The sequence below is a fragment of the Propithecus coquereli genome, unplaced genomic scaffold (assembly GCF_000956105.1).
Source record: "Propithecus coquereli isolate 6110/MARCELLA unplaced genomic scaffold, Pcoq_1.0 Scaffold110, whole genome shotgun sequence".
Classification (NCBI taxonomy): domain Eukaryota; kingdom Metazoa; phylum Chordata; class Mammalia; order Primates; family Indriidae; genus Propithecus; species Propithecus coquereli.
The window spans coordinates 345,674-365,157 of NW_012134970.1; the positions used below are offsets into that span (position 1 = coordinate 345,674).

The 19,484-nt window shown below is 37.1% G+C and overlaps 2 protein-coding genes across 3 annotated transcripts in view; both read right to left on the reverse strand.

Annotated features, from left to right (window-relative positions):
- The window catches only part of NADK2 (NAD kinase 2, mitochondrial), a 43,818-nt gene extending 31,954 nt beyond the window's left edge, over positions 1–11,864 (reverse strand). Inside the window, exon 1 of the mRNA XM_012649420.1 lies at positions 11,530–11,864. Coding sequence (XP_012504874.1) covers positions 11,530–11,829 — 300 coding nt within the window. The 5' untranslated portion in view covers positions 11,830–11,864. The remainder of the gene's footprint in view (positions 1–11,529) is intronic.
- Positions 11,865–15,169: 3,305 nt separating this feature from the next.
- Positions 15,170–19,484, reverse strand: part of RANBP3L (RAN binding protein 3-like) — a 45,794-nt gene continuing 41,479 nt past the window's right edge. For both annotated transcript variants that reach the window (XM_012649748.1, XM_012649742.1), the window contains 3 exons: positions 19,187–19,329; positions 16,512–16,698; positions 15,170–15,261 (listed from right to left, as the gene is read on the reverse strand). In XM_012649748.1, coding sequence (XP_012505202.1) covers positions 15,218–15,261; positions 16,512–16,698; positions 19,187–19,329 — 374 coding nt within the window. In that variant the 3' untranslated portion in view covers positions 15,170–15,217. The remainder of the gene's footprint in view (positions 15,262–16,511; positions 16,699–19,186; positions 19,330–19,484) is intronic.

Consider the following 19,484-nt stretch of genomic DNA (forward strand, 5'->3'; position numbering starts at 1 on the left):
AATTCACAAAGATATACTAGATCAGACAGCCTGTGCAACAGTTTAATGCCTAGCCACAAGCCTCATTATATTTAGACAGAGCAAACCAACGTTAGGAACTTATTTTTAAAGAAAAGCAGTGACCAAAGTAATAACTATTAAAAGAAAATCCTTCATTTAATCAACAAATCAGGTTTGAAAAACTATTCTTGGAGTAGAATTTCTGAATATAGATGAACATAGCATTAACATTCAGACTGATACTATCATTACCCAGCTATGGATTAACTAAAACTGCACTAAACCACCTCATGGAGACAATGGAACAAAATGCTTTTCTTCTCTACCCTCTCCTTTGATGAGCTCTAGTTTCAAGGCTTTAAAAGAGATATGCTGAAGATTCCCAATTTCTATCTCTAAACCTGTCCTGTCATCAGGGCTCCAAATGAATTTACTAAACTGCTTATTTGACATCTTTCTTTGGATATCTAAGAGGCATCTCAAATTAACATGTTCAATACTGAACCCTTGATTTTCAAGGCCAAGGATTCCCCACCTATGGCTTAAGCCGAGTCCAGAGTCCAACTTGATGCCTCCTTTCCTCTTATTTCCACACCCAATTACTAAATCCTGTGTTTGATCCATGCACTTATCTCCTTTTTACCACTACCACTCATGATCTCACTCTCGGAATGTACTTCACAAGCCTCTCATCAGGGTTCCCTGCTTCCACTCTTGGCCAGCCCCCTGACAGACTATTACAGCAAACAGAGGGACCCAAGCATGTCTCTCCCTCACTCAGCTTAACACCCTTCTACAAATCATGCTTTGCCCCTGCCAACTCTCCTAGGCCTATGTAATCGGACTTCTGCTCCCTTCTCCTACCTCATTTTTCCTCCTCATTCCCTAGGCTCTAGTTTTATTTGTCTAGTCTCATCAAACTCTTTCCTTTGTACTTGCTGGAATGCCCTCCCTCCCTCCCTCGGCCTAACCCTGGTTCTTCTCAACCTTGAGGTGTCAGGACTGCCTGATCACTGAAACAGCTGCTGCTGCTGCCGCCACAGCTGCAACAGCCACTACTGCCAGTTACTCCATCCTAAAACCTGTTAATCACTTTCACTACATTCACCACACCTAAAATTATCTTGGGTATTTTTTAAAATCTATTTGTTTCACTTCACTAGGATAGGAAAGCAGTGATCTTACTTGTTCACCATTGTACCCTCAGGGCCTAGGTACTGGCTAAGTATTTGTTGAGTGAATTCATTCATGCATGTTCTAGAAATGCACCAATAGTGCAGAAGCAGATGCTAGAGAAGCCAGCCAAGTGACAATAGTGTGTAAAGCAGGCCATCTTCACCTGGCCAGAACTAAGCAGAAGCAAATTAGTTATCATAGTCTAATATTTTGTTACAAAAATTATCTCTCGGATCCCATTTTAGGGGTGAATACATAGCTAGAAATTAAGGTCTAGAAAGTTAAATGTATTCATCCAAATATTTCAGTGCCTACTGTGTTCATTTACATATTAATTAAGCTCAATCAAATGTATTAAATGGGGCACTGAAAACTTCCAGGGACAATGAGAACTAATTCAAATACACAATAAGTCTTTAGAACAGTTACATTAAATTTACTGCTTCTTACCTGCTATAAATAAAACTGAAGGACCTCAATTCCCTGTCAAGATTTTTGATCTTATGTTCCAATTTTTTGTTTGGACAATATGAAACATGCATGTGCCCAGGAAAAAAGAACATAAACATTATTGTATAAGCCGTGCAAATTCTAGTCTGGTGGTTCAGAAACTTCTGTGCATACTTCCTTGATTCTCTGCAAGTTCCAGGAAATTAAGATACTCAGCAGTTGAGTGTTAGTCAACTTTGGTTTGAGATGGTGAAGAAGTTTGAAATGTGGGGAAAAGTTTTGGAGAATAAAAAATTTCAAGATTTTATGAGTGCTAGCAACACTAAAATTCCTAAAATTCCGAATTTAAATACAAAGTTCATTTAGCATCAGAATACTTAACATTGAAGCAGAAATGTCATTTCATAAATTCTTATTCCCACTCAAATTTCTTTTTGTGAACTAATTCTCTAATAAGTTACACTCAACATTCATTTATAAAATGTAAGTTCTTATATTAATCATTTTCTTTAAAGCTCTTGCTGGCTGGGCTATTGAGCTTCAGTAACACGGACTGGCTAAACTAGGCAGATAAGAGACAAGGCATTTAACAAAATCACTTAATAAGCAGCATCAATTAGAAAGTCAAGTCACTATTCAACTAGCTGTCATTTTTTTAAAAAGTAATATGCAAAAGCTGGTAAGAATTTCTAGCTACACCTCTGAAAATAACATGACTTCAAGTATCTAAAAACATACCTTTAATCAGACTAAAACAGGAACACATGAATTCTTATAAAATGTCTTATAATTGAGAGGTTAGAGAAGTTACTGAAATTTAGAACACATTCCCAATTCTCTGCAATGTTACACAACATTAGGTATTAATGACAAAGTCTCTAATATTTTCTCTATTTTTTTCCCCAAAAAACCTGTTACTTCTTCTCCCCATTAAAAAAAAAATGTTAAAAGATTCACCAGGACACTTGGAAAATGCAGGTAACTCTAAAAGATCTAGAGATAGACCCATTTCAGTATAAGCAACAGAGTTTCTCCAACAAAATTTCCAAAAGCCAAAGATCACTTCTCCCCACGTAGCTCTGTTAAAACACAGCAGAGAATGAATAGAAAGAAGGAAGATTCTGAATAGACAGATTTAGCACACTTTAAGGTCAGATATGATAGTTACACCATTTCCTAAATGGTCTGTGACACTTCTATTAAATTTCAGATGTTTTTACTTGACCCAAACTGAATTTACTGCAATTATAAATTTTTAAAACTTGTTTTACTAGTCAGTTATATATTATTATTTTTATACTCTATGTAATTCCATGAAAGCTCAGTAAATGAAGGACCTATGTCTTTTTAAATTTAACACGTAAGAAATTCACACTTTTGAGACAATGACAGTTAAGCATGTAAACTCACTAGGCATAATTTAAGCACCTAAAAGCATACACACTTAACTAAATGGTACGTTTTTATTCAAAATTGCCTTAAAAGCGTTAGTGGCACATAATTAACAGCTAGAAAGTCAACTCATGATCAAGCATAATGTAACGAACTCTGAAGATTTCTTCAAATATGTTTGATATTTATCTCGGCTCATTTCTGTTCCATTTATTCTCTCTCCCAGGCCTTCATCTTCATTTTCGCCATTGTTCTCTTTCTATTTCTGCATTCCTCTTGTTTACTCCTCCCTTATACGTTGGTAGTGCTCAAAGTTCCATCCTTGCTTTCTTATTTGCTTTTGCTTCATCTTCCCTGAGTTATCTCCCACTCCAGAGGCCTGACCTATGCAGTACACACCAGTAACTTTGAAATCTATATTGCTAGCCCAAGCCTCTCAATCTACAGGCTCTAATTTTCAAATGCCTACCTTTATATCCATCCACAGGTAGTTCAAGTACCTCTCTCCAAAACCATCTAAACCTGATTATACATTCCCCCTTCAAATCTGCTGAGTCCCATACATCAGTTAACAGCATTTCATACTTAGCCAATGAAATAAACTCAGGTGTCACCTTTAATTCTTGCCTCACACTCAATCTCCACAGCCAGTCAATGATGAAATCCAATAATTATACCCATAAACTGTTTCTCCAATCTGTGTGTACTTTACATTCACGCTGCCACTGCTTGAGTGCTGGGTTACACCAACTCTTATCTGGTCTAATGCAAAAACTGGCCTCCAGATTTTCTAAACTAGTTCTTTCAAAAGTCTTTGACTAATTCCCATCCCCCAACCTAACGTAACCACCACCACCACAAGCCTGTTTTCATACTACTCCCAAAATGCTAAAGTTTCAGAAAAATTGACCCTTATCACCCACCTCCAATGGGGAAAGACAGGCCAAGCAAGAGTTGTATTCTACTGCTAAGAGTTTGAAAACCACTAGGAGATAACTCCTTAGCATAACACTTTTAGCACCTTTATTAAGGCCCAGCCTACCTGTTTGGCCTCAATATACTCACTCTTGAGCAATGATTTTCAACATGCCCTTACAAAGCATTTTAAGCTGGTCACAATTTAATGATCACAGCCAGCATTACTATTAAATAGAAAATAAAAAACACTACATGTAACAAGGCTAAATTGTTTCCTGTTATCTTTTATTTAAAATGTAAGTACTGGGTCACAATGTAAGATATGTGTGAGCCAGATATCTATGACCCGTAGTCAAAAAGTTTTGAGTTTTTTGTTGGCTACAAGATGAACTTCACCAGAGTCTTGCTAGTATTGCTTTTTCCCCTTTACACGTAGAAATTGTTCCATGTTCAATATTTAATTCAAATATCCCAAAATTAAAAGATAGCATTTCACCCTCATCATATTGGCAAATATGTCTATTAGGTGCTAATGAGAACATGGGGATTCAAGAATTCATTCAATGCTTATGGAAAAAATTATTTGTACTTCTAATTGCAGCATTTTTAAAAAATACTAGAAAAACTGGAAACCTAATTATCCAAACAATGGAATACTACACAGTCATTAAAATTACTTACCATGTATCAACACAGATTAAGTTTTGAAGCCAATAGTGAATAAGACCAGCACATTTCTAAACAGGCACATATACTAAAGAATATGATTATCATTAATGTAACTTCTAAAGACACACAAAATTTTGTACTTGTTTATGAATAGCCATATTAATAAATGTAAAACCATATGCATGAGAATAACAGACATAACTTCAGGCCAGTGGTTAGCGGGTAAGGAGTGAAAAAAATTGGATGGATAGGGTTTTAGTTGGAATTGTAACATTTCCTTTTTCAAAATCTGAAGCAAATACGGCAAAATATTAACATCTGTTAATTCTAGGTAGTTGAATACACAGATGTCTTGTTACTTTCTGAAACCTTTCTACATGTTTGAAATGTTTCATATCAGAAAATATAAACTTTAAAAAGATCACTAAAGAATCTATTTAAAAGTTGAAAAAAAAAATCAAAGATCTTCTTTTCTCCCCATCATCCCTGCCTTTCCCAAATTGTTCTCCCCCCTTCTTTTTACTCCCATGGACCATTTATAGTTACAATACAGTGTAATGTATTTTTCCACACATTTGGAAACTGTTTATTCATCTTTGATTCTCCAGGACCCAGCAGGATGCCCAGTAGTCAGTAGGTGCTCAATAAATGGTCTGATAAACAAATATTTAAGAGTGACACTTCAAACAAAGTAAATTAACTAACAAACTTCCTGGATGTCTGCAATAAGTGACCCTGTAGCAAGTTATTTTTAAAGCAGATCATAATTTTTGAAATTATCTTTTCTATTATAAAAATGCTTCTTAAAAGGCAAAATTTCAAAACTATAACTGTCTCGAAAAATTGATTACAAAAACACTACACAAGCAGAGTTAAACTCAACATATCTTTAGCTCACTTCAGTGATCTCAGTAAAGCAATCTACTCTGGAGTGACCAAATCAGTATTATTTCAGGTACATAATTTAAGTGACATTTACATAATGATCATTATTGTGTCTGAAAAATTAGAATTAGATTGTGCAGCTTTAAGTTAAATTATGTAAATGACAAATCATTTAATTTGATCTTCCCAAAAATTATGTAAAAAAGGAAAAACAGGTACTATTACACATATCTCAAAGCTGAAGAGGCTAATACAGAGAGAGAGGTTCGGTTACTTGCTCAAGTTTACGAAGCCATTAGATTGTTGTTCCAGCATCAAAACTCTGATTTCTTGCTCTTAATCCAGGATTTGTCCAATATGTAATGCCCATGCAGCCACATCCTACTAACATGCCCGCATTAGCCATACATTTCACTCCCACTTGTAAATACTCACTGGGCCTCTAAACCTCAATGATAATGACTAAGTTACATAGGTCAGGAACTATTCTGTTCTTTATCATGTCCTAATTCTACCAACTTTCAGGAAGAAAAGAGCTAATCCGGTGAACTCTCTTTGAATGCAATTGTTTTACAAACGTTGGTCTAATTTCCTATACAATCCACATCTAATGGTTTATCATGAAGAAAAAATAAATTTTCCTAAAGCATGAAATAACTGGTACACTTGCTGATATTTTGAAATTACACATTTCTGTTATATATTACAAAGTTCACTGACAGTGAAATAAAGTTAACTTATACTAGTTGAGAAGATATTGATATGCACAATAAATACTTTTATTTACTCAGACCTAAATTTATATAATTAAAAATATAGGAGAATTGATCACAGTGAAAAATTGTTATTTGTAATCTCATGGTTGGTCACATATTTGCAGTTTTTAAAACCTCCCCCAGGTAATGGTGATACACAGTGAGGTGGAAGATAAGCGCTCTCAGGCATATTGGTCAATGATTCTCCAATGGTGGCATTTCGGCCTCTGTGAAGAGTCAATACCTTTACAGCTTTATGAGTCTCCTATTTAACTGCAAATATTTAAAAAGGGAGTATACCTAAAGCCTCTATTTTCCAAGTTGTGTTCCACATTTTATGCCAAAAAAAAAAAATTGCATGGCTAAATAAAAATCGTCTTTTGTTTAGACTCATGTTTTCAAACATATTTAACTTGAAACCCCTTTCAAAGAACCCATGTTGGTAACCTCTGTCTTAAGCTTTTAGCAGCTAACATCTGAAAGATTGACAGCTGGTAATAAGGCCCTTGTCTAGAAAAAAGCTGGTCCCCAACCTCAGGGAGAAAAGAAAAATGATCTTAAAGAACATCAGAAACATTTCACCACATATTTTAATGAGGGTGTGGCGGTGGAAAGGTGGAGAGGATGTTGAATAAGATGCAGTTCTTGGCCTCAAAGAGTTTACAGTCTAGAGAAGAAAATAATCGCAGATAAATATTATGAAGATACAGAGAAGAATACCTAACCCAAACTTGGTACTCAAAGAGAGGCAGAGGCATAGCAAGGGTACCAAGGATGGTATCCTAAGACAGCAATATCTGAGTGTGACTGCAAAAAAGGAACTGGAATTGGCTAGAGGATGGAGAAGAGCATTCTAAGCAAAAAGGGCTATGAAAGTAAAGACACTAAGAGACGCAAATTAAACTACCCTGAAATACCATTTTTTATTTACCTGGTTGGCAAAGACTCAAAAATTTGATAAACTATTTATAGAAAAACAGGTACCCCCATACTCTGTTGGTGAAAGTAAAAATTTGTACAACTTCTAAAGGAGGCAATTGGCAATACCTATTAAAATTTCAAATGCATATACCTTTTGACTCAGCAATTACACTTTTAAGTATTTATTTTAGAGCTTGATTCACACACATATAAACACAAATATTATTCATTTCAGAGTGTATTTCATAGCAGAAGGTATTAAGGCACACAATGGAATAATGTACATACTATCAAAAAAATAGAATGAGAATACTCTTTATGGTAATCTCCACAAATAATGTTAGCTAAAAAAAAAAGATGCAAAATAGCTTACACAGTATATTGTAATTGAAAAAAAAAGGATGGGACAAAGAAAAAGAATATTTCACTGCATCGATTTGTATGTATTGATTACTTCTGGAAGGAAACACAAGAAACTGATAACATTAGTTACTTCCAGGGACAAAAAATGAATGACAGGTGGCAGGAATAAGAGAAAGACTTTTGATTGTACAACATTCTCTTTTACATTTTGAACCATTTTAATGAGCTAATCCATAAATAAATCAAATTAAACCACCACAACATCTAATGGAAATTAAAGCAATTTGAAATTCCCAGAATATCAAGTTCAAGACAAGAATGATCAGAAATGAAGCTCAAGAGGTGGACAGGAGTCCTAGTTCATGAAGGGACTTATTTGGCACATTAAGGATCATGAACTTTAGCCTATGACATTGTTTCTCAAAATGTGATCTGGCACCACTTGCAAACCTGGGGAGATGGGTAAAAACTACAGATCCCTGGAATTCAGCAAGAGTCAGAAATGTTCAGGGTATGGTTCAGAAAAGCAAAGTCTGGGTATTCTCCACAAACTGAATCAGAACCTTGGTAGCTAAGGTTCAGGCATGCGCATTTTAACAAGTTCCCTAGGTGACTAAAGGTTATGGGGAGCTTCTAAGGAGTTCCAAGCAAAGGAATGAAAAGGCCAGATGTTCACTGTAGATAGAACACTCTGGTGCCTGTGTCTGGAAGATATTCAAGGAGCAAGGTTCAGTTAGAAGGTTCTGGCAGTATTCCAGATTATGTTCTTATATTTGATAAATAATCATATTGCATACAATATACTTTTTGCATACCATGTGGCAAAACTATTATCTGCCCAGGAGCTATAACCTAAACCATACCATCTTTTTCAGGAAACAAAGTAAGGAAAACATACTCCAAGGGGCTACACCTCCCAATAAAGGCAAGCTAAGATGGCAATAAATAGGAAAAATTTAATCCAATAATAGAATAGACTGTTAAATGAAATTATTCTATCTTATCCTGAATTTTTAAAAAAAACTAAAAAATGGGAACCATTGAAAAGGGTTGCCTCTGAGGTTGTGAGACTTTGAATGGATGCGAGGAGGCCAGAAATTGCTGACTTCTTATTTGGTATATATTTTTAAAATTTCAAATAAAATCTTTTTTTTTTGACTAATAAGGCATGTTTCTGGTGTCAAAATCCTTTCAAATCAGTTTTATTTCATCTAAAATTCTAATTTGTGAGTGTCACAGACCCTGATTAATAAAAGTTCCACATTTGCTAAATGCTTTATCTCTTATGACACAAGTAAACTATATAATAGGTTTATTAGCCTTTGCAAGGTCAGAAGACAGTAGACGTAAAATGTTTGACTAGAAATCCTGTATTTACAAGACAAGTAGTTGGTCAATCAGTGGGGGAAAAGGTAAGATTTAAAAATAAAGCAATGTAACCAATGAGAGAGTAACTAAAAATCAAAACTTTAGCCCAGCTTGAAGAATGTAAACCTATTCCGTACATGCTTCATCAACTAAAACTATTTCCTCCAATTGTTTACATTTCTACAAAGTTAGAAAGCCATGAGGCTTCAGGGTATAAGATTATCTTGGCATTCCATCCTTCATATTCCATTTGCATTTTAACAAATAACCTAGAGATCTATTTTGCATCAAAAAAACCCACCACCACAACAAAAGAGAATGCTTTGATACAAAACTGAGTTACCATGACACTACAGACATAGCAGCCATGGTGTAGACTCACAGGAGCACTTGGCCACTTTCTTTTATGTCCAATTCACATGATTCATACACCATACTATTTTTTTCCCTAGAAATATAGTAAACAATATTAATCACCTTATCGATCCTATAATATAAATGATAACACAAGTTCAAATCAGTAAGAAACTAATCCAATAAAGTTGTAATGACAACAACAACAGAAACTATTCCACTGCCTGGCAATTACAAAACTGTATTCTACGGTTCAGGAGTTTTACTTCAAAGCTTTCTTATCCCAAACGGTATTACCTAGCAATAGAAAAATATTTACCTATTAGAGATTTCTCCACTCAGAGTGGGTACACTAGGGAGTTTGATTTTTAAAGACTTACTGATTTTCCCTACATTTTAAGTTTTTTTTATTAGTGGCACTCTAGTTCAGGGGTCCAAGAGTTAATCCTAATTGAGATGCCACACATTTTCTTGAGGCCTTGAAAAAGTTAGCCAGTTTCAAAATGCCAGCACTAGAAAGGACCCTGGAGGCTATCTAACACAACCGTAGCATTTCACATAATGAACTAGGTGAAAGCACTTTGAAAACTGACTATACTACACAAAAAGTATCATTTTCACCCATGAGGCCCAGGGAAGTTAAAAACACATAGGAAGTTAACCACAGGAAACCAGGGCCTAGAATTCCAAGCTCCCCACCCTCAATCCCACACTATGAACATGCCAACTGAGTGTACTATTTTAAATTGTTCTAGGATACCGATAAAATTGTATGAAGAACATATTTATGCACGTATGCCATTTGACAAATTCTAAAAGCTAGACCTTGCAAAATTATGAGTACAACCTAAAGGACACACCCCTTTCCCAAAACAGAAACAAGGTACTTTTTTCTGACATTACTATTCCCTGCCTCACCCACAATTTCACTAACATAAATTCAACTACCCTAACCTCCTGTTCAAACTGTTCATTTATTCTTTAAATGACAGTGGTTTCTATAAGCTGCTACCTTCAAACACTTAGGAAAAATAGAGAAATCTGCACCCAGACTTTCTCCCATCAGGTGAATGCCCCAGGGCCCCTCTTCAATTGACTCATCAAAGCAGCAAGGTGTTTAATGTTGACAATAGATTCACGATTTTACGCAAAGATGATTTACAATTTCATTTTGATGCCTGCACAAAATAACTTCGCTGAAGATTACATAGGCTATCAGATGTTTAGAACAGGCTGCCTACTCTTGCACAGAATTAAACTAGATTACAGTTTTATGCAATTAATTCCAAAGCCTTCTGGTCCACAGTACCAACAATTAGGGATTTCCAATAGAGATTTTTGTAGGCATATTTTTCATGTTAGCCTTGGAGACTCCTTTTCCTACAGTTGGTGGGTGGGGAAATGGGATCATAAATTTTAAAAAATAAAAAAAAGGAAGGGGTGAGGAAGAAGACCAAACTCAGGGTTTTTCTTCTTGGATTTATATACTTTGCAAAAACATTAATAAACATACCAAATATAGTCTATTGTGGCAGTATTGCTACATTAGAGACGTGGGCTTTTTATTTCATACATTAGCCGGTATACTTGCCCCTTGTCTGAAATTTCTACTTAGTAACATATATTTCAAGTCAAATTTTCCCCCTTTCTCCTTTTGTCTCAGTACCTAAGACACGTGTGCTTTTAATACAAACTCCTAGAACCTTGTCTGACGACCACGTTTCAGCATGAAAAAGGCTCTCCCTGAAGGGTTTTCCGGAGTGTCCCAGACCTTGTGGTCCCGCAGAGTAAAAGGGGGTGTGTCCTCCGTATTCACCCCATTTCCCGCAGCTCTCAGAGGCAACTCGTGACCACCTTTCTCTGGGCGTCCAGATCTCAGGCCACCGGCCCAATTTTTTGGGTTGTGTCACCACAAGGGGGTGGGGGTGGCAAGAGCACAACTGAATCCCCAAGCCCCTCTCACACTATGGGGCCACTCCACTAAGCAGCCCTTCTTCCTCCACTGATGGGCGCCTCTGCCTTGGAGGTCTCAGCACTAACACTGACCCCCTCCCTCTCACACCCATACAAACACACACGCATAGAAGCAAGGGGGGGCCCACGGGCAAACCCAGAATTAGGGGGCAGCGAGAGAGACAGGCAGGGGATCTGGGGTGCCCTGGGAAGAAGAGTGGTCCCTAGAGGTCTCGCCCGAGGGGGTGCAGCCGCCCCCAAAGCTCTAGCCCAGCCAGGGAGCGAACTGGACCGAGACACAACGGCGGGGGCAGCCGGGACCCACCAGCTGCTTCAGGTCCTCCTCCGAGAGCTCCGCGTAACGGTACCGCTGCTGCTCGAACTCGTACCGGGTGGTTTTGGCCACCACCACCACCCGGGAGGGGCGGAAGCCGCCGTCGGGGCGGCTGCCACAGCCCGCCAGCTCGCGCTGCTGCCCCTGCCCCAGGTGCCGCTGGCCGCCGCCGTCACCGCCGAGCCGGGGCCGCGCGGCAGGGCCTCCAGCACCCGGCCCCCGCAGCGCCGCCGCCCGGCCGCCCGCCACGCGACGACAGCTGCCCAGCAGGAAGCCTCGGTAGCAAGTCATCGTTTGCAGGGCCGCGGTTGCAGGCTCGGGCTCCCGCCTCCGCTCCCCACCGCCCGAGTGAGCGCCGCCCGGGCCTCTAACTCCGCGCCGGGCGGGTAGAGGTTAAGTGCGGAGACGTGCGCGGCCCGCGCTGCAAGAGGGACGGGCCCAGCCGTTGACGGGGGCGGGCAAAGCGTGGCGATTGGGAGGCGAGATACCACACGCGAGGGAAAGGTAGGCGGGGAAGAGATGGAGGCCTCAGCCTGGTGGGGTTTGTTTGTTTGTTTACCTATTTCACTCACGCCTGCGCAGTGGCCGCTTCACAAACCCTAGGCCGACCTCCCGCTCCACCCCTCTCCCTGTAGTTGCTCTTCGCCCTCCCAGGCTAACTGTGTCAGCCAATCGGAGCCCGCTGCAGTTTCGGAGCCCGAGGGGCTGCGGGGATTGGCTGCGACCGGGGAAAGGGCTGGAATCCTATTTGGCTTTCGAGCTGCCCTGAGGAATCCTGCTGGAAACGGTCTGAGGCCGCGCGGGGGCTGTGGGCGGGGTTTTGAGCGACTGGCGGGAAGGCAGGTGTCTGGCGCTTCTCGCTCGGCTCCGTTCTTTTTCGTTATTACCTCAAAAACTAGACCACATGCCCGTTGTTCGTTCATTTAACCAGTGCCTGTTGGATAGCTGGTGTTTCCAACGCTGGGCTAGGGGCTGAGGAGACTGACCCAAAACCGGCTGCATAATTTTGTGGGGCCGTGCAAAATGAAGATGCTAAGCCTCTCGTTCAGAAGTCATTAAGAACATCAAGATGGACCTCAGAGCGTTAAGCCTAGCACAGGGTCCTTCAAACGTGGGACCCTGGGCCTCCCCGGCTGACCACCGAAGAGCCATCAGCCCTGAGGGAAAAAGGCGCAGCCACTGAGGAGCTTGGAGGATAATGGGCAGAGGAGTCCAGTCACAGGGAGCATTTCTAGATGGGGAGATAAAATGTTGAAAAGCTAGATAGGACTAGAGCGAAGGGTTAAGAATGTTAGTAATTTGGACTTTATCCTATAGACAATAGTTCTCTGAAGGCTCTTTAACTGGAAAGGAGTGAGTTGAAGCAATGTTTGACGACTATTGATCTGGCTTTGGAAAGTTGAGTAAATTGGGAGGGAAAAGGAGGAAGGGAGACTGAGAGGCTCTTAGAATAATTACACGTGAAGTGATAAGGACCTGGACTAGGGTAGAAGTAATGGGAATAGGAGAAAAAACTATTATAAGGGGAGAATCAAATGGCAGTGCACATCCCGGTGTTTAATTCCTTCAGCTCGGAAGATCCTCTTGCTTTGGCTTTTGTAGTCCTGGCACCACCAATAAGCTTCTGGACTTTGGGCAGGTTACTTCATCTTTCTGAGCCTCAGATTTCTCATCTGTAAAATGATGGGTTGAACTAAAAGTGATTCCAAGGTTCTACGAAGCCCAAATTGACTCAGTGAATCTGTGACTCTTCGCAGCTAGCCACCAGCCCGGGGATTCATTCATCGGTTTATTCTATTTATTGAATGCCTACTGTGTGCCAGGTAGTACATTAAACTGGAAATATACACAATTGAGTCTGATACGCATTTAGTTTACTATTAAACGTTCTGTCACTGACCCCTTCTGACCGAGAACTTTGCCTCTCAGCAGCTGCTAGTAGTAACTTAGAGGGTAACAACCTTAAGTAACCTCAACTTTTTCTATAATTTGGACATTTTCGGACTCCTTTGTATTCTTGCTATGCTATTAATATCTTCCCCAAATGTCTCCCTGTTTATATTTGCTTCTAATGAAAATTTTCCACTGAGTATATTCTGGATCCAGAAGAAGTAAAAAAAATTCTCTTTTCCCTTGTTTTTATCCTTCCCTTCATGCTAAAGCTCATTTTTTTTCTTCTCTCTACCTTTTCTCTCTTCCTCTCTCACGTTAACTTTTTTTCCTCTTCATTTTCTGAGCCACTGCTTCAGTTAGAAGTAAAGGATATTAGGTACCATATATTTTCTATAGCCACTGGAAGAATAAATGGGCCTCTCGTATTAGCTAACTTATACTGTTATAGTTACTTAATAAGGAAAGAGCAAAACTGAACAATTAACCGACTAAATCATGACCTAAAAGTTAATTCAACAGTCATGTACTAAATTTTTAGGCATTAGCTGAGGTTTGACTTAATAGATACATATATAATTATATATTTATTATTATATTAAATGTATTATAATAAATTAGTATAACTTTTAAAAATATATTCATGTGTATACTTCCAAATGCATATTGTTCTTCAAAGTATCACTTTGTGAAGTTATTCCTATTCCAAATATGTTGCCATTGTTCAGAACATTTTCAGAAATCATTTTCTAATTGTGAATTTTTATCTCCTAAGGGGAATTGTTTAGGGGTCACAATCAAAATTCATTTTGAAACCACAGGGTGATCAAACTGGATTGAAAAATGAAATACAGCTATTTTCTTGTGTGAAAGAAAGTATCCTTTCATAAAGGACCTGAAACATATACTCTGAAACATCTCAAAATATAGCATCAAAAGTCTGCTGCACAATTGTTTAAATTACTAAATTCTACTCTAATGCCATTTAAGAAAAAGATTCATTTGGCTATATATGGTACATGTGTTTAAGAAAGGTCTTTATACAGCCATGCCTACTAGAATATTAATGACAATTTAATTACATAAACAAAGCAAAGAACAGCAAGTTAACATATTTGGTATTTTGAGACATAGGTAATATATTTTGTTCATTTTGTTCAACTATTGCATGCTGACCATAAGTCAAGTATATATACAAAATAAAATAAATACAAGTCCAAGAATAGATGCTCTTTTTAAAGGAATTTATATTGTGAATATATAAGCTTATAGTATTGGGAAATCCAAAGGTTAAATGAAAATATACATTTCCTAGAGGATAAACATGATTTAGTGAAAGGTTATCATATAATTATAGTGTTTTTCAAAGAAATGACTCTGAAAATTTAGTAAAATATTTGTTTTCTGGCCAATGTATGACTAAAAAAAAATAAACATTTTTGTTAGCTATTTGTCAAATCTAGCAAGATATGATTTTAAGTATTATATCCATCAATGTGATGAATAGTCCAAATTAGTTATCAAATTCTATTCTAAATTAACTTCTTCAAAAATGATAAATTTTGAACTTCTGAAGTCCATTTATTTCTTAAATTCTTTTTTCTCCACTCTAATCAAAATGTAAAATATAAAACATAAGAGAAAAGTTTTAATTGCAACAAGTTACATTTCTTAAGCTTTCTATTTCAAGGAATGAATAGATCTTCTCAATTAGTTAGGATGGTTTAGTATTTTCAGCAGGGTGACCAATCTTTTTTGTAGATGTTGTCATGTTTATAGTAGGTGGTGCTCATGAACAGGCAACTGACTGTCTGTAGGTCCACCTAGAAGGATCTGTGATATAAATTAAACATATTTTATTATACAATATTATATTTAAGCCAGATTTAATATTGAATATAATTGAACATGAATATACTCATGAGTATGCTCATTGGTAAGGAAATGAAAGATACAGAATCTACATTTGTATAAGTAACATTTGGAAATGTAGCTAATAATTTTAAACATGACCTCTTTTTAGATAATTAAGCCTTTTTTAATTTATGGGCAACAGAGTCCAAAAAATTAGACTTTTTACTGCTTCCATTTAATTTTAGAATCTGTTTGCAATACCTCTTGGAGAAGATACTAAGTGAAAAGGGGAACAAATGGCAAGGGAAAGAGTGTTCATGGGATTGACATTTGCATTGCATTATTGCCATTGTTTTACATTAAGATAGTTGCATATCACCCCTCTCCTAAAATGGAATATAATAGAATATAGATTTCATAATTATGTGTCATTGGTTGGTAAGAGAATTTGCCATTTAATCTTTCTTTCAAATTGACATTTTTAATGAATACCAACTAATTTTCTAATAGATCTCATTTTATTGTTTACAATATAAACATAATATAAAATATACTTTTATTCATTTTATATATTTCAAAGAATAATAAACCATTTTTAATAGATTTGTTTAAAGTAGCCAGAAAAATCTTATTCACTTAGTTCTCTGGCTTACTGAGTCAAGCAAGTTATGATACTGATCTTCATGTTTTATATATTTTTCCTTTTGATTACATTTTTAGTATTAAGCAAATGAAGATATTTCATCCAGTTATATACATGTTCTTTGATAGATTCTCAAATTATGTATAATTAAAGCAGCTTTAAGATTTCAAAATGATTAAAAGATGAAAAAAACGTTTGTTACTACACTATCTTTGTAACTGTATCATTCAGTCCTCTGTAATACAGAATTCAAGTGAAATAATTACTGAAAATACTTGGATGACTTTATTAGAATAGTCACATCTATATAACAAGTTGAGCTTACTATTTTTGACAATGATTTTCTCCAAAAAGAATGATGAATTAGTTTTAAATCCACACAAGACAAACACTGAATCCTAATGAAGATCACTTATAGAAAACAGTGATTTTCAAATCCATTCCTCAGATCCCAAAAGCCAGGGCTGTAACCACCACCCACTTTAAATGGATCAACTCCACTTTTTAAAAACCTATTTAATATATTAAGATTGTTCTTAAGATTTCTTTTTTAAACCTCTGACCTAAGAAAACAAAGGCTATTTACCTGATCTATTTTTAGTGACTTGGGTGAAATCATCCTCATCCTCATCACAGCTATCACAGTTTAATTGTTGGACTGTTTCTGACTGCCTTTCAGCTTGATTGACATCCTTTTGCTTATTGAAGCTTTGAAGTGCAACAAGACGATGATGTATTGCTGCATACAGATATCCTGTATCTTTGGCACTGGCCTGTATGAGGAAAATTAAGTTGTTAAGAATATAAATAACTGATTAATGTTAGCCACCTTTTACACATTTTTAATCTTGCACTATCAGTGAGGAAGGATTTATATGGCGTAAATCTAGAATGTAAATAAGTGTTAACAACCCTAAAAATTAAGAGAAAAAGAGCCAATTAATCTTGAGCCAAATTGCATCCTAAAGTGTATGATTTTATGAGGACCCAATTTGTACATTTTAAATTCAGAAAATGAAATTTTGTGGTTCAAAATTTCTATTTGAATTTAAGTGTGTTAAGACCATCCTTCCTCCACTATTTTACACTATAGAAAATTATGGGGTTGTGAGGAAAAAAAGATTTCCATTTACTTTCCATCGCTTTGTTTAGACATTCCTCCAAGCCACATAGCTTTGTGGAGAAGTTGAGCTCATTAGAGCAGTCTGTGATATTGTACCATAAACACATAAGAAGTTCTTACTTTTAGTACTTTTCTATGCTATTTTTATGGTTGCTATTAATATAAAAATTATGGTAACAATAACATTGATATAACATTTACTCTTATAATATTCTTTTTTAGTTCAATCCTTACAATAAAACTGTGGGTTCATTATTAATTTCATTTATATTAGCAAAAGCAGATAGCACACGTATCCAATATGTACTTGTTTCTCTGTTCCTTTTACAAAAGAGGAAATTTGTCTCAGAAAGGTAAAATGACTTGTATGAGTTGCTAGTCAGCAAATTGGCTGATATTTCAATTTCAGGTTTTTATCATTCAGGTCAGTGGGATTAATGGAATAAATTACAGTCCATAGTAGAATAGAATTCTTTCACCTAATAAAAGAATTTTTGAAGAATGAACTACTATTAATGTCATGAAAATACTCATTTACATTAAGTTAAATTACATAGATAGTTTGGGCAAGGTGGCTCACAGCCTGTAATCCTAGCACTCTGGGAGGTCAAGGCAGGAGGATCACTTGAGCTCAGGAGTTCAAGACAACCTGAGCAAGAGAGAGACCCCATCTCCACAAAAAATGGAAAAATTAGCTGGGCATGGTGGCACGTGCCTGTAGTCCAACTATTCAGAGGCTGGGGCAAGAGGATCGCTTGAGCCCAGGAGTTTGAGGTTACAGTGAGCTATGATGATGCCACTGCACTCTAGCCAAGGCAACAGAATGAGACTCTGTCTCAAAAAAAAAAAAATTAAAAATCACATGTATGTATTCTGCAATCATAGTAGCTATTTAATCTCAGCAGCCTTTTAAAGTGTATTATTGTTACCATCAGTTTGCAGATGAGTAAAATTAGTTTAAGGAAAGCTAGGTAACTTGCCTGAAGGTCATATAGTACAGTATGTACAATATGGTACATATGTATGTTTATATATACATACACACAGATGCACATATGTACTAAAATATAAGATAAAAATGTTAATAGTGACCATCTCTGAGGATGGAGTTTTGAGTGATTTTTATTGCATTTGGTTTGCTTATCTCTAATAAGTCTCCTACTATTTAAAAAGTCAGCATGTGTAAGGTATCGAGCACCAGAATCTAATCATGGTCAACAGTTTCAGTCTCTGGCAGGCTGCTTTACCCACCTAAAACCAGGGGGATCTGGCCTGACAGTATCATCTCCCTAAAAAGTGGTAAACAGGGTTTGAACATTCTCTTACCCTCACATTTTAATACTCAACATCACTTATACCTAACAGTGCACTTACTGGTGGTTAATAAAACCTTGGTTTTTCATCACTGGGCACTTACCAACTGTTTTCACATTACTATATGGAAGCCAATTTGCTTGTATTGTCACCTATCCCTTAGTCTCTTGGGTACTCAGCTTTCTCCAGTCTTCTGGCACTCAGCCCATGGGGAAACCAAGGGATTTTTTGTTTTTTTGTGTTTTTTGTTGGTTGGTTTTTTGCTTTATTCTTGCCAGCTCTCTTGAGTCTGGATCTTGTATTTGAGGTTGAGCATTCCTGCTGCCAGGAACAGCTAAAGCTGTGCTCCCATCTTGTTACCTTGGAGATCTACTCATGTCCATAATTGGAATTTGCTATTGGACTGGTTGTTTTAACTTGCCAGCCCTGTGTTTTTCCATTGCTCACTGGTTCCTTTCTGGTAATCCCAAAGCCTTCTCAATCTCAGTTTGCAGGATAAACGTCAGGCTTCAGACTCTGCTGACCTCTTTCTGGGAGCCCTTTGTGACAGTAGCCAGTTTGGTAACTTAGTAAGACTGTTGACATAAGTTCAATAGTAAAGAAAAGGGTAGAGATTTGATTGCATAGATCGTACAAATGTCTTGGAATGGATACCAATTGATTACTTTGGTGTTAATTTCTGAGGCTGTAAACAACCATAATGAATGGCTGGTTTTTTGCCATTGGTACAGATTACTTAAACAAAATGAAAAAACCAAATTAGTAATTTCAGAGATCTTTTAATATAGCAGGATAATTCTCTATAACCGAAATTTCTCACTTACCTGAATTAAAAATATTTTGATATTATAGTCTTCTAAATCAGTAGCTGTTATTTGTAAATTTTTGTGGTTTGCTCTTTGAATCTTCATTTGAGCCCACAGTTTGCTGTTGAGGATCAGCCTTAGACTGCCTTGATTGCGCATAACTGAAAAAGGAAGGTGAGTACATCAGATAACAGAACTGTTGACGCCTTAGCCTTCCAGGGGAATTCAGTGTTTTTGAAAGCAAAGTAAATCTTGTAGTTGTTTTTCAGACTGTACGTTTACTGTTAAGTTGTAATTTAACTAGATTATAACTTGG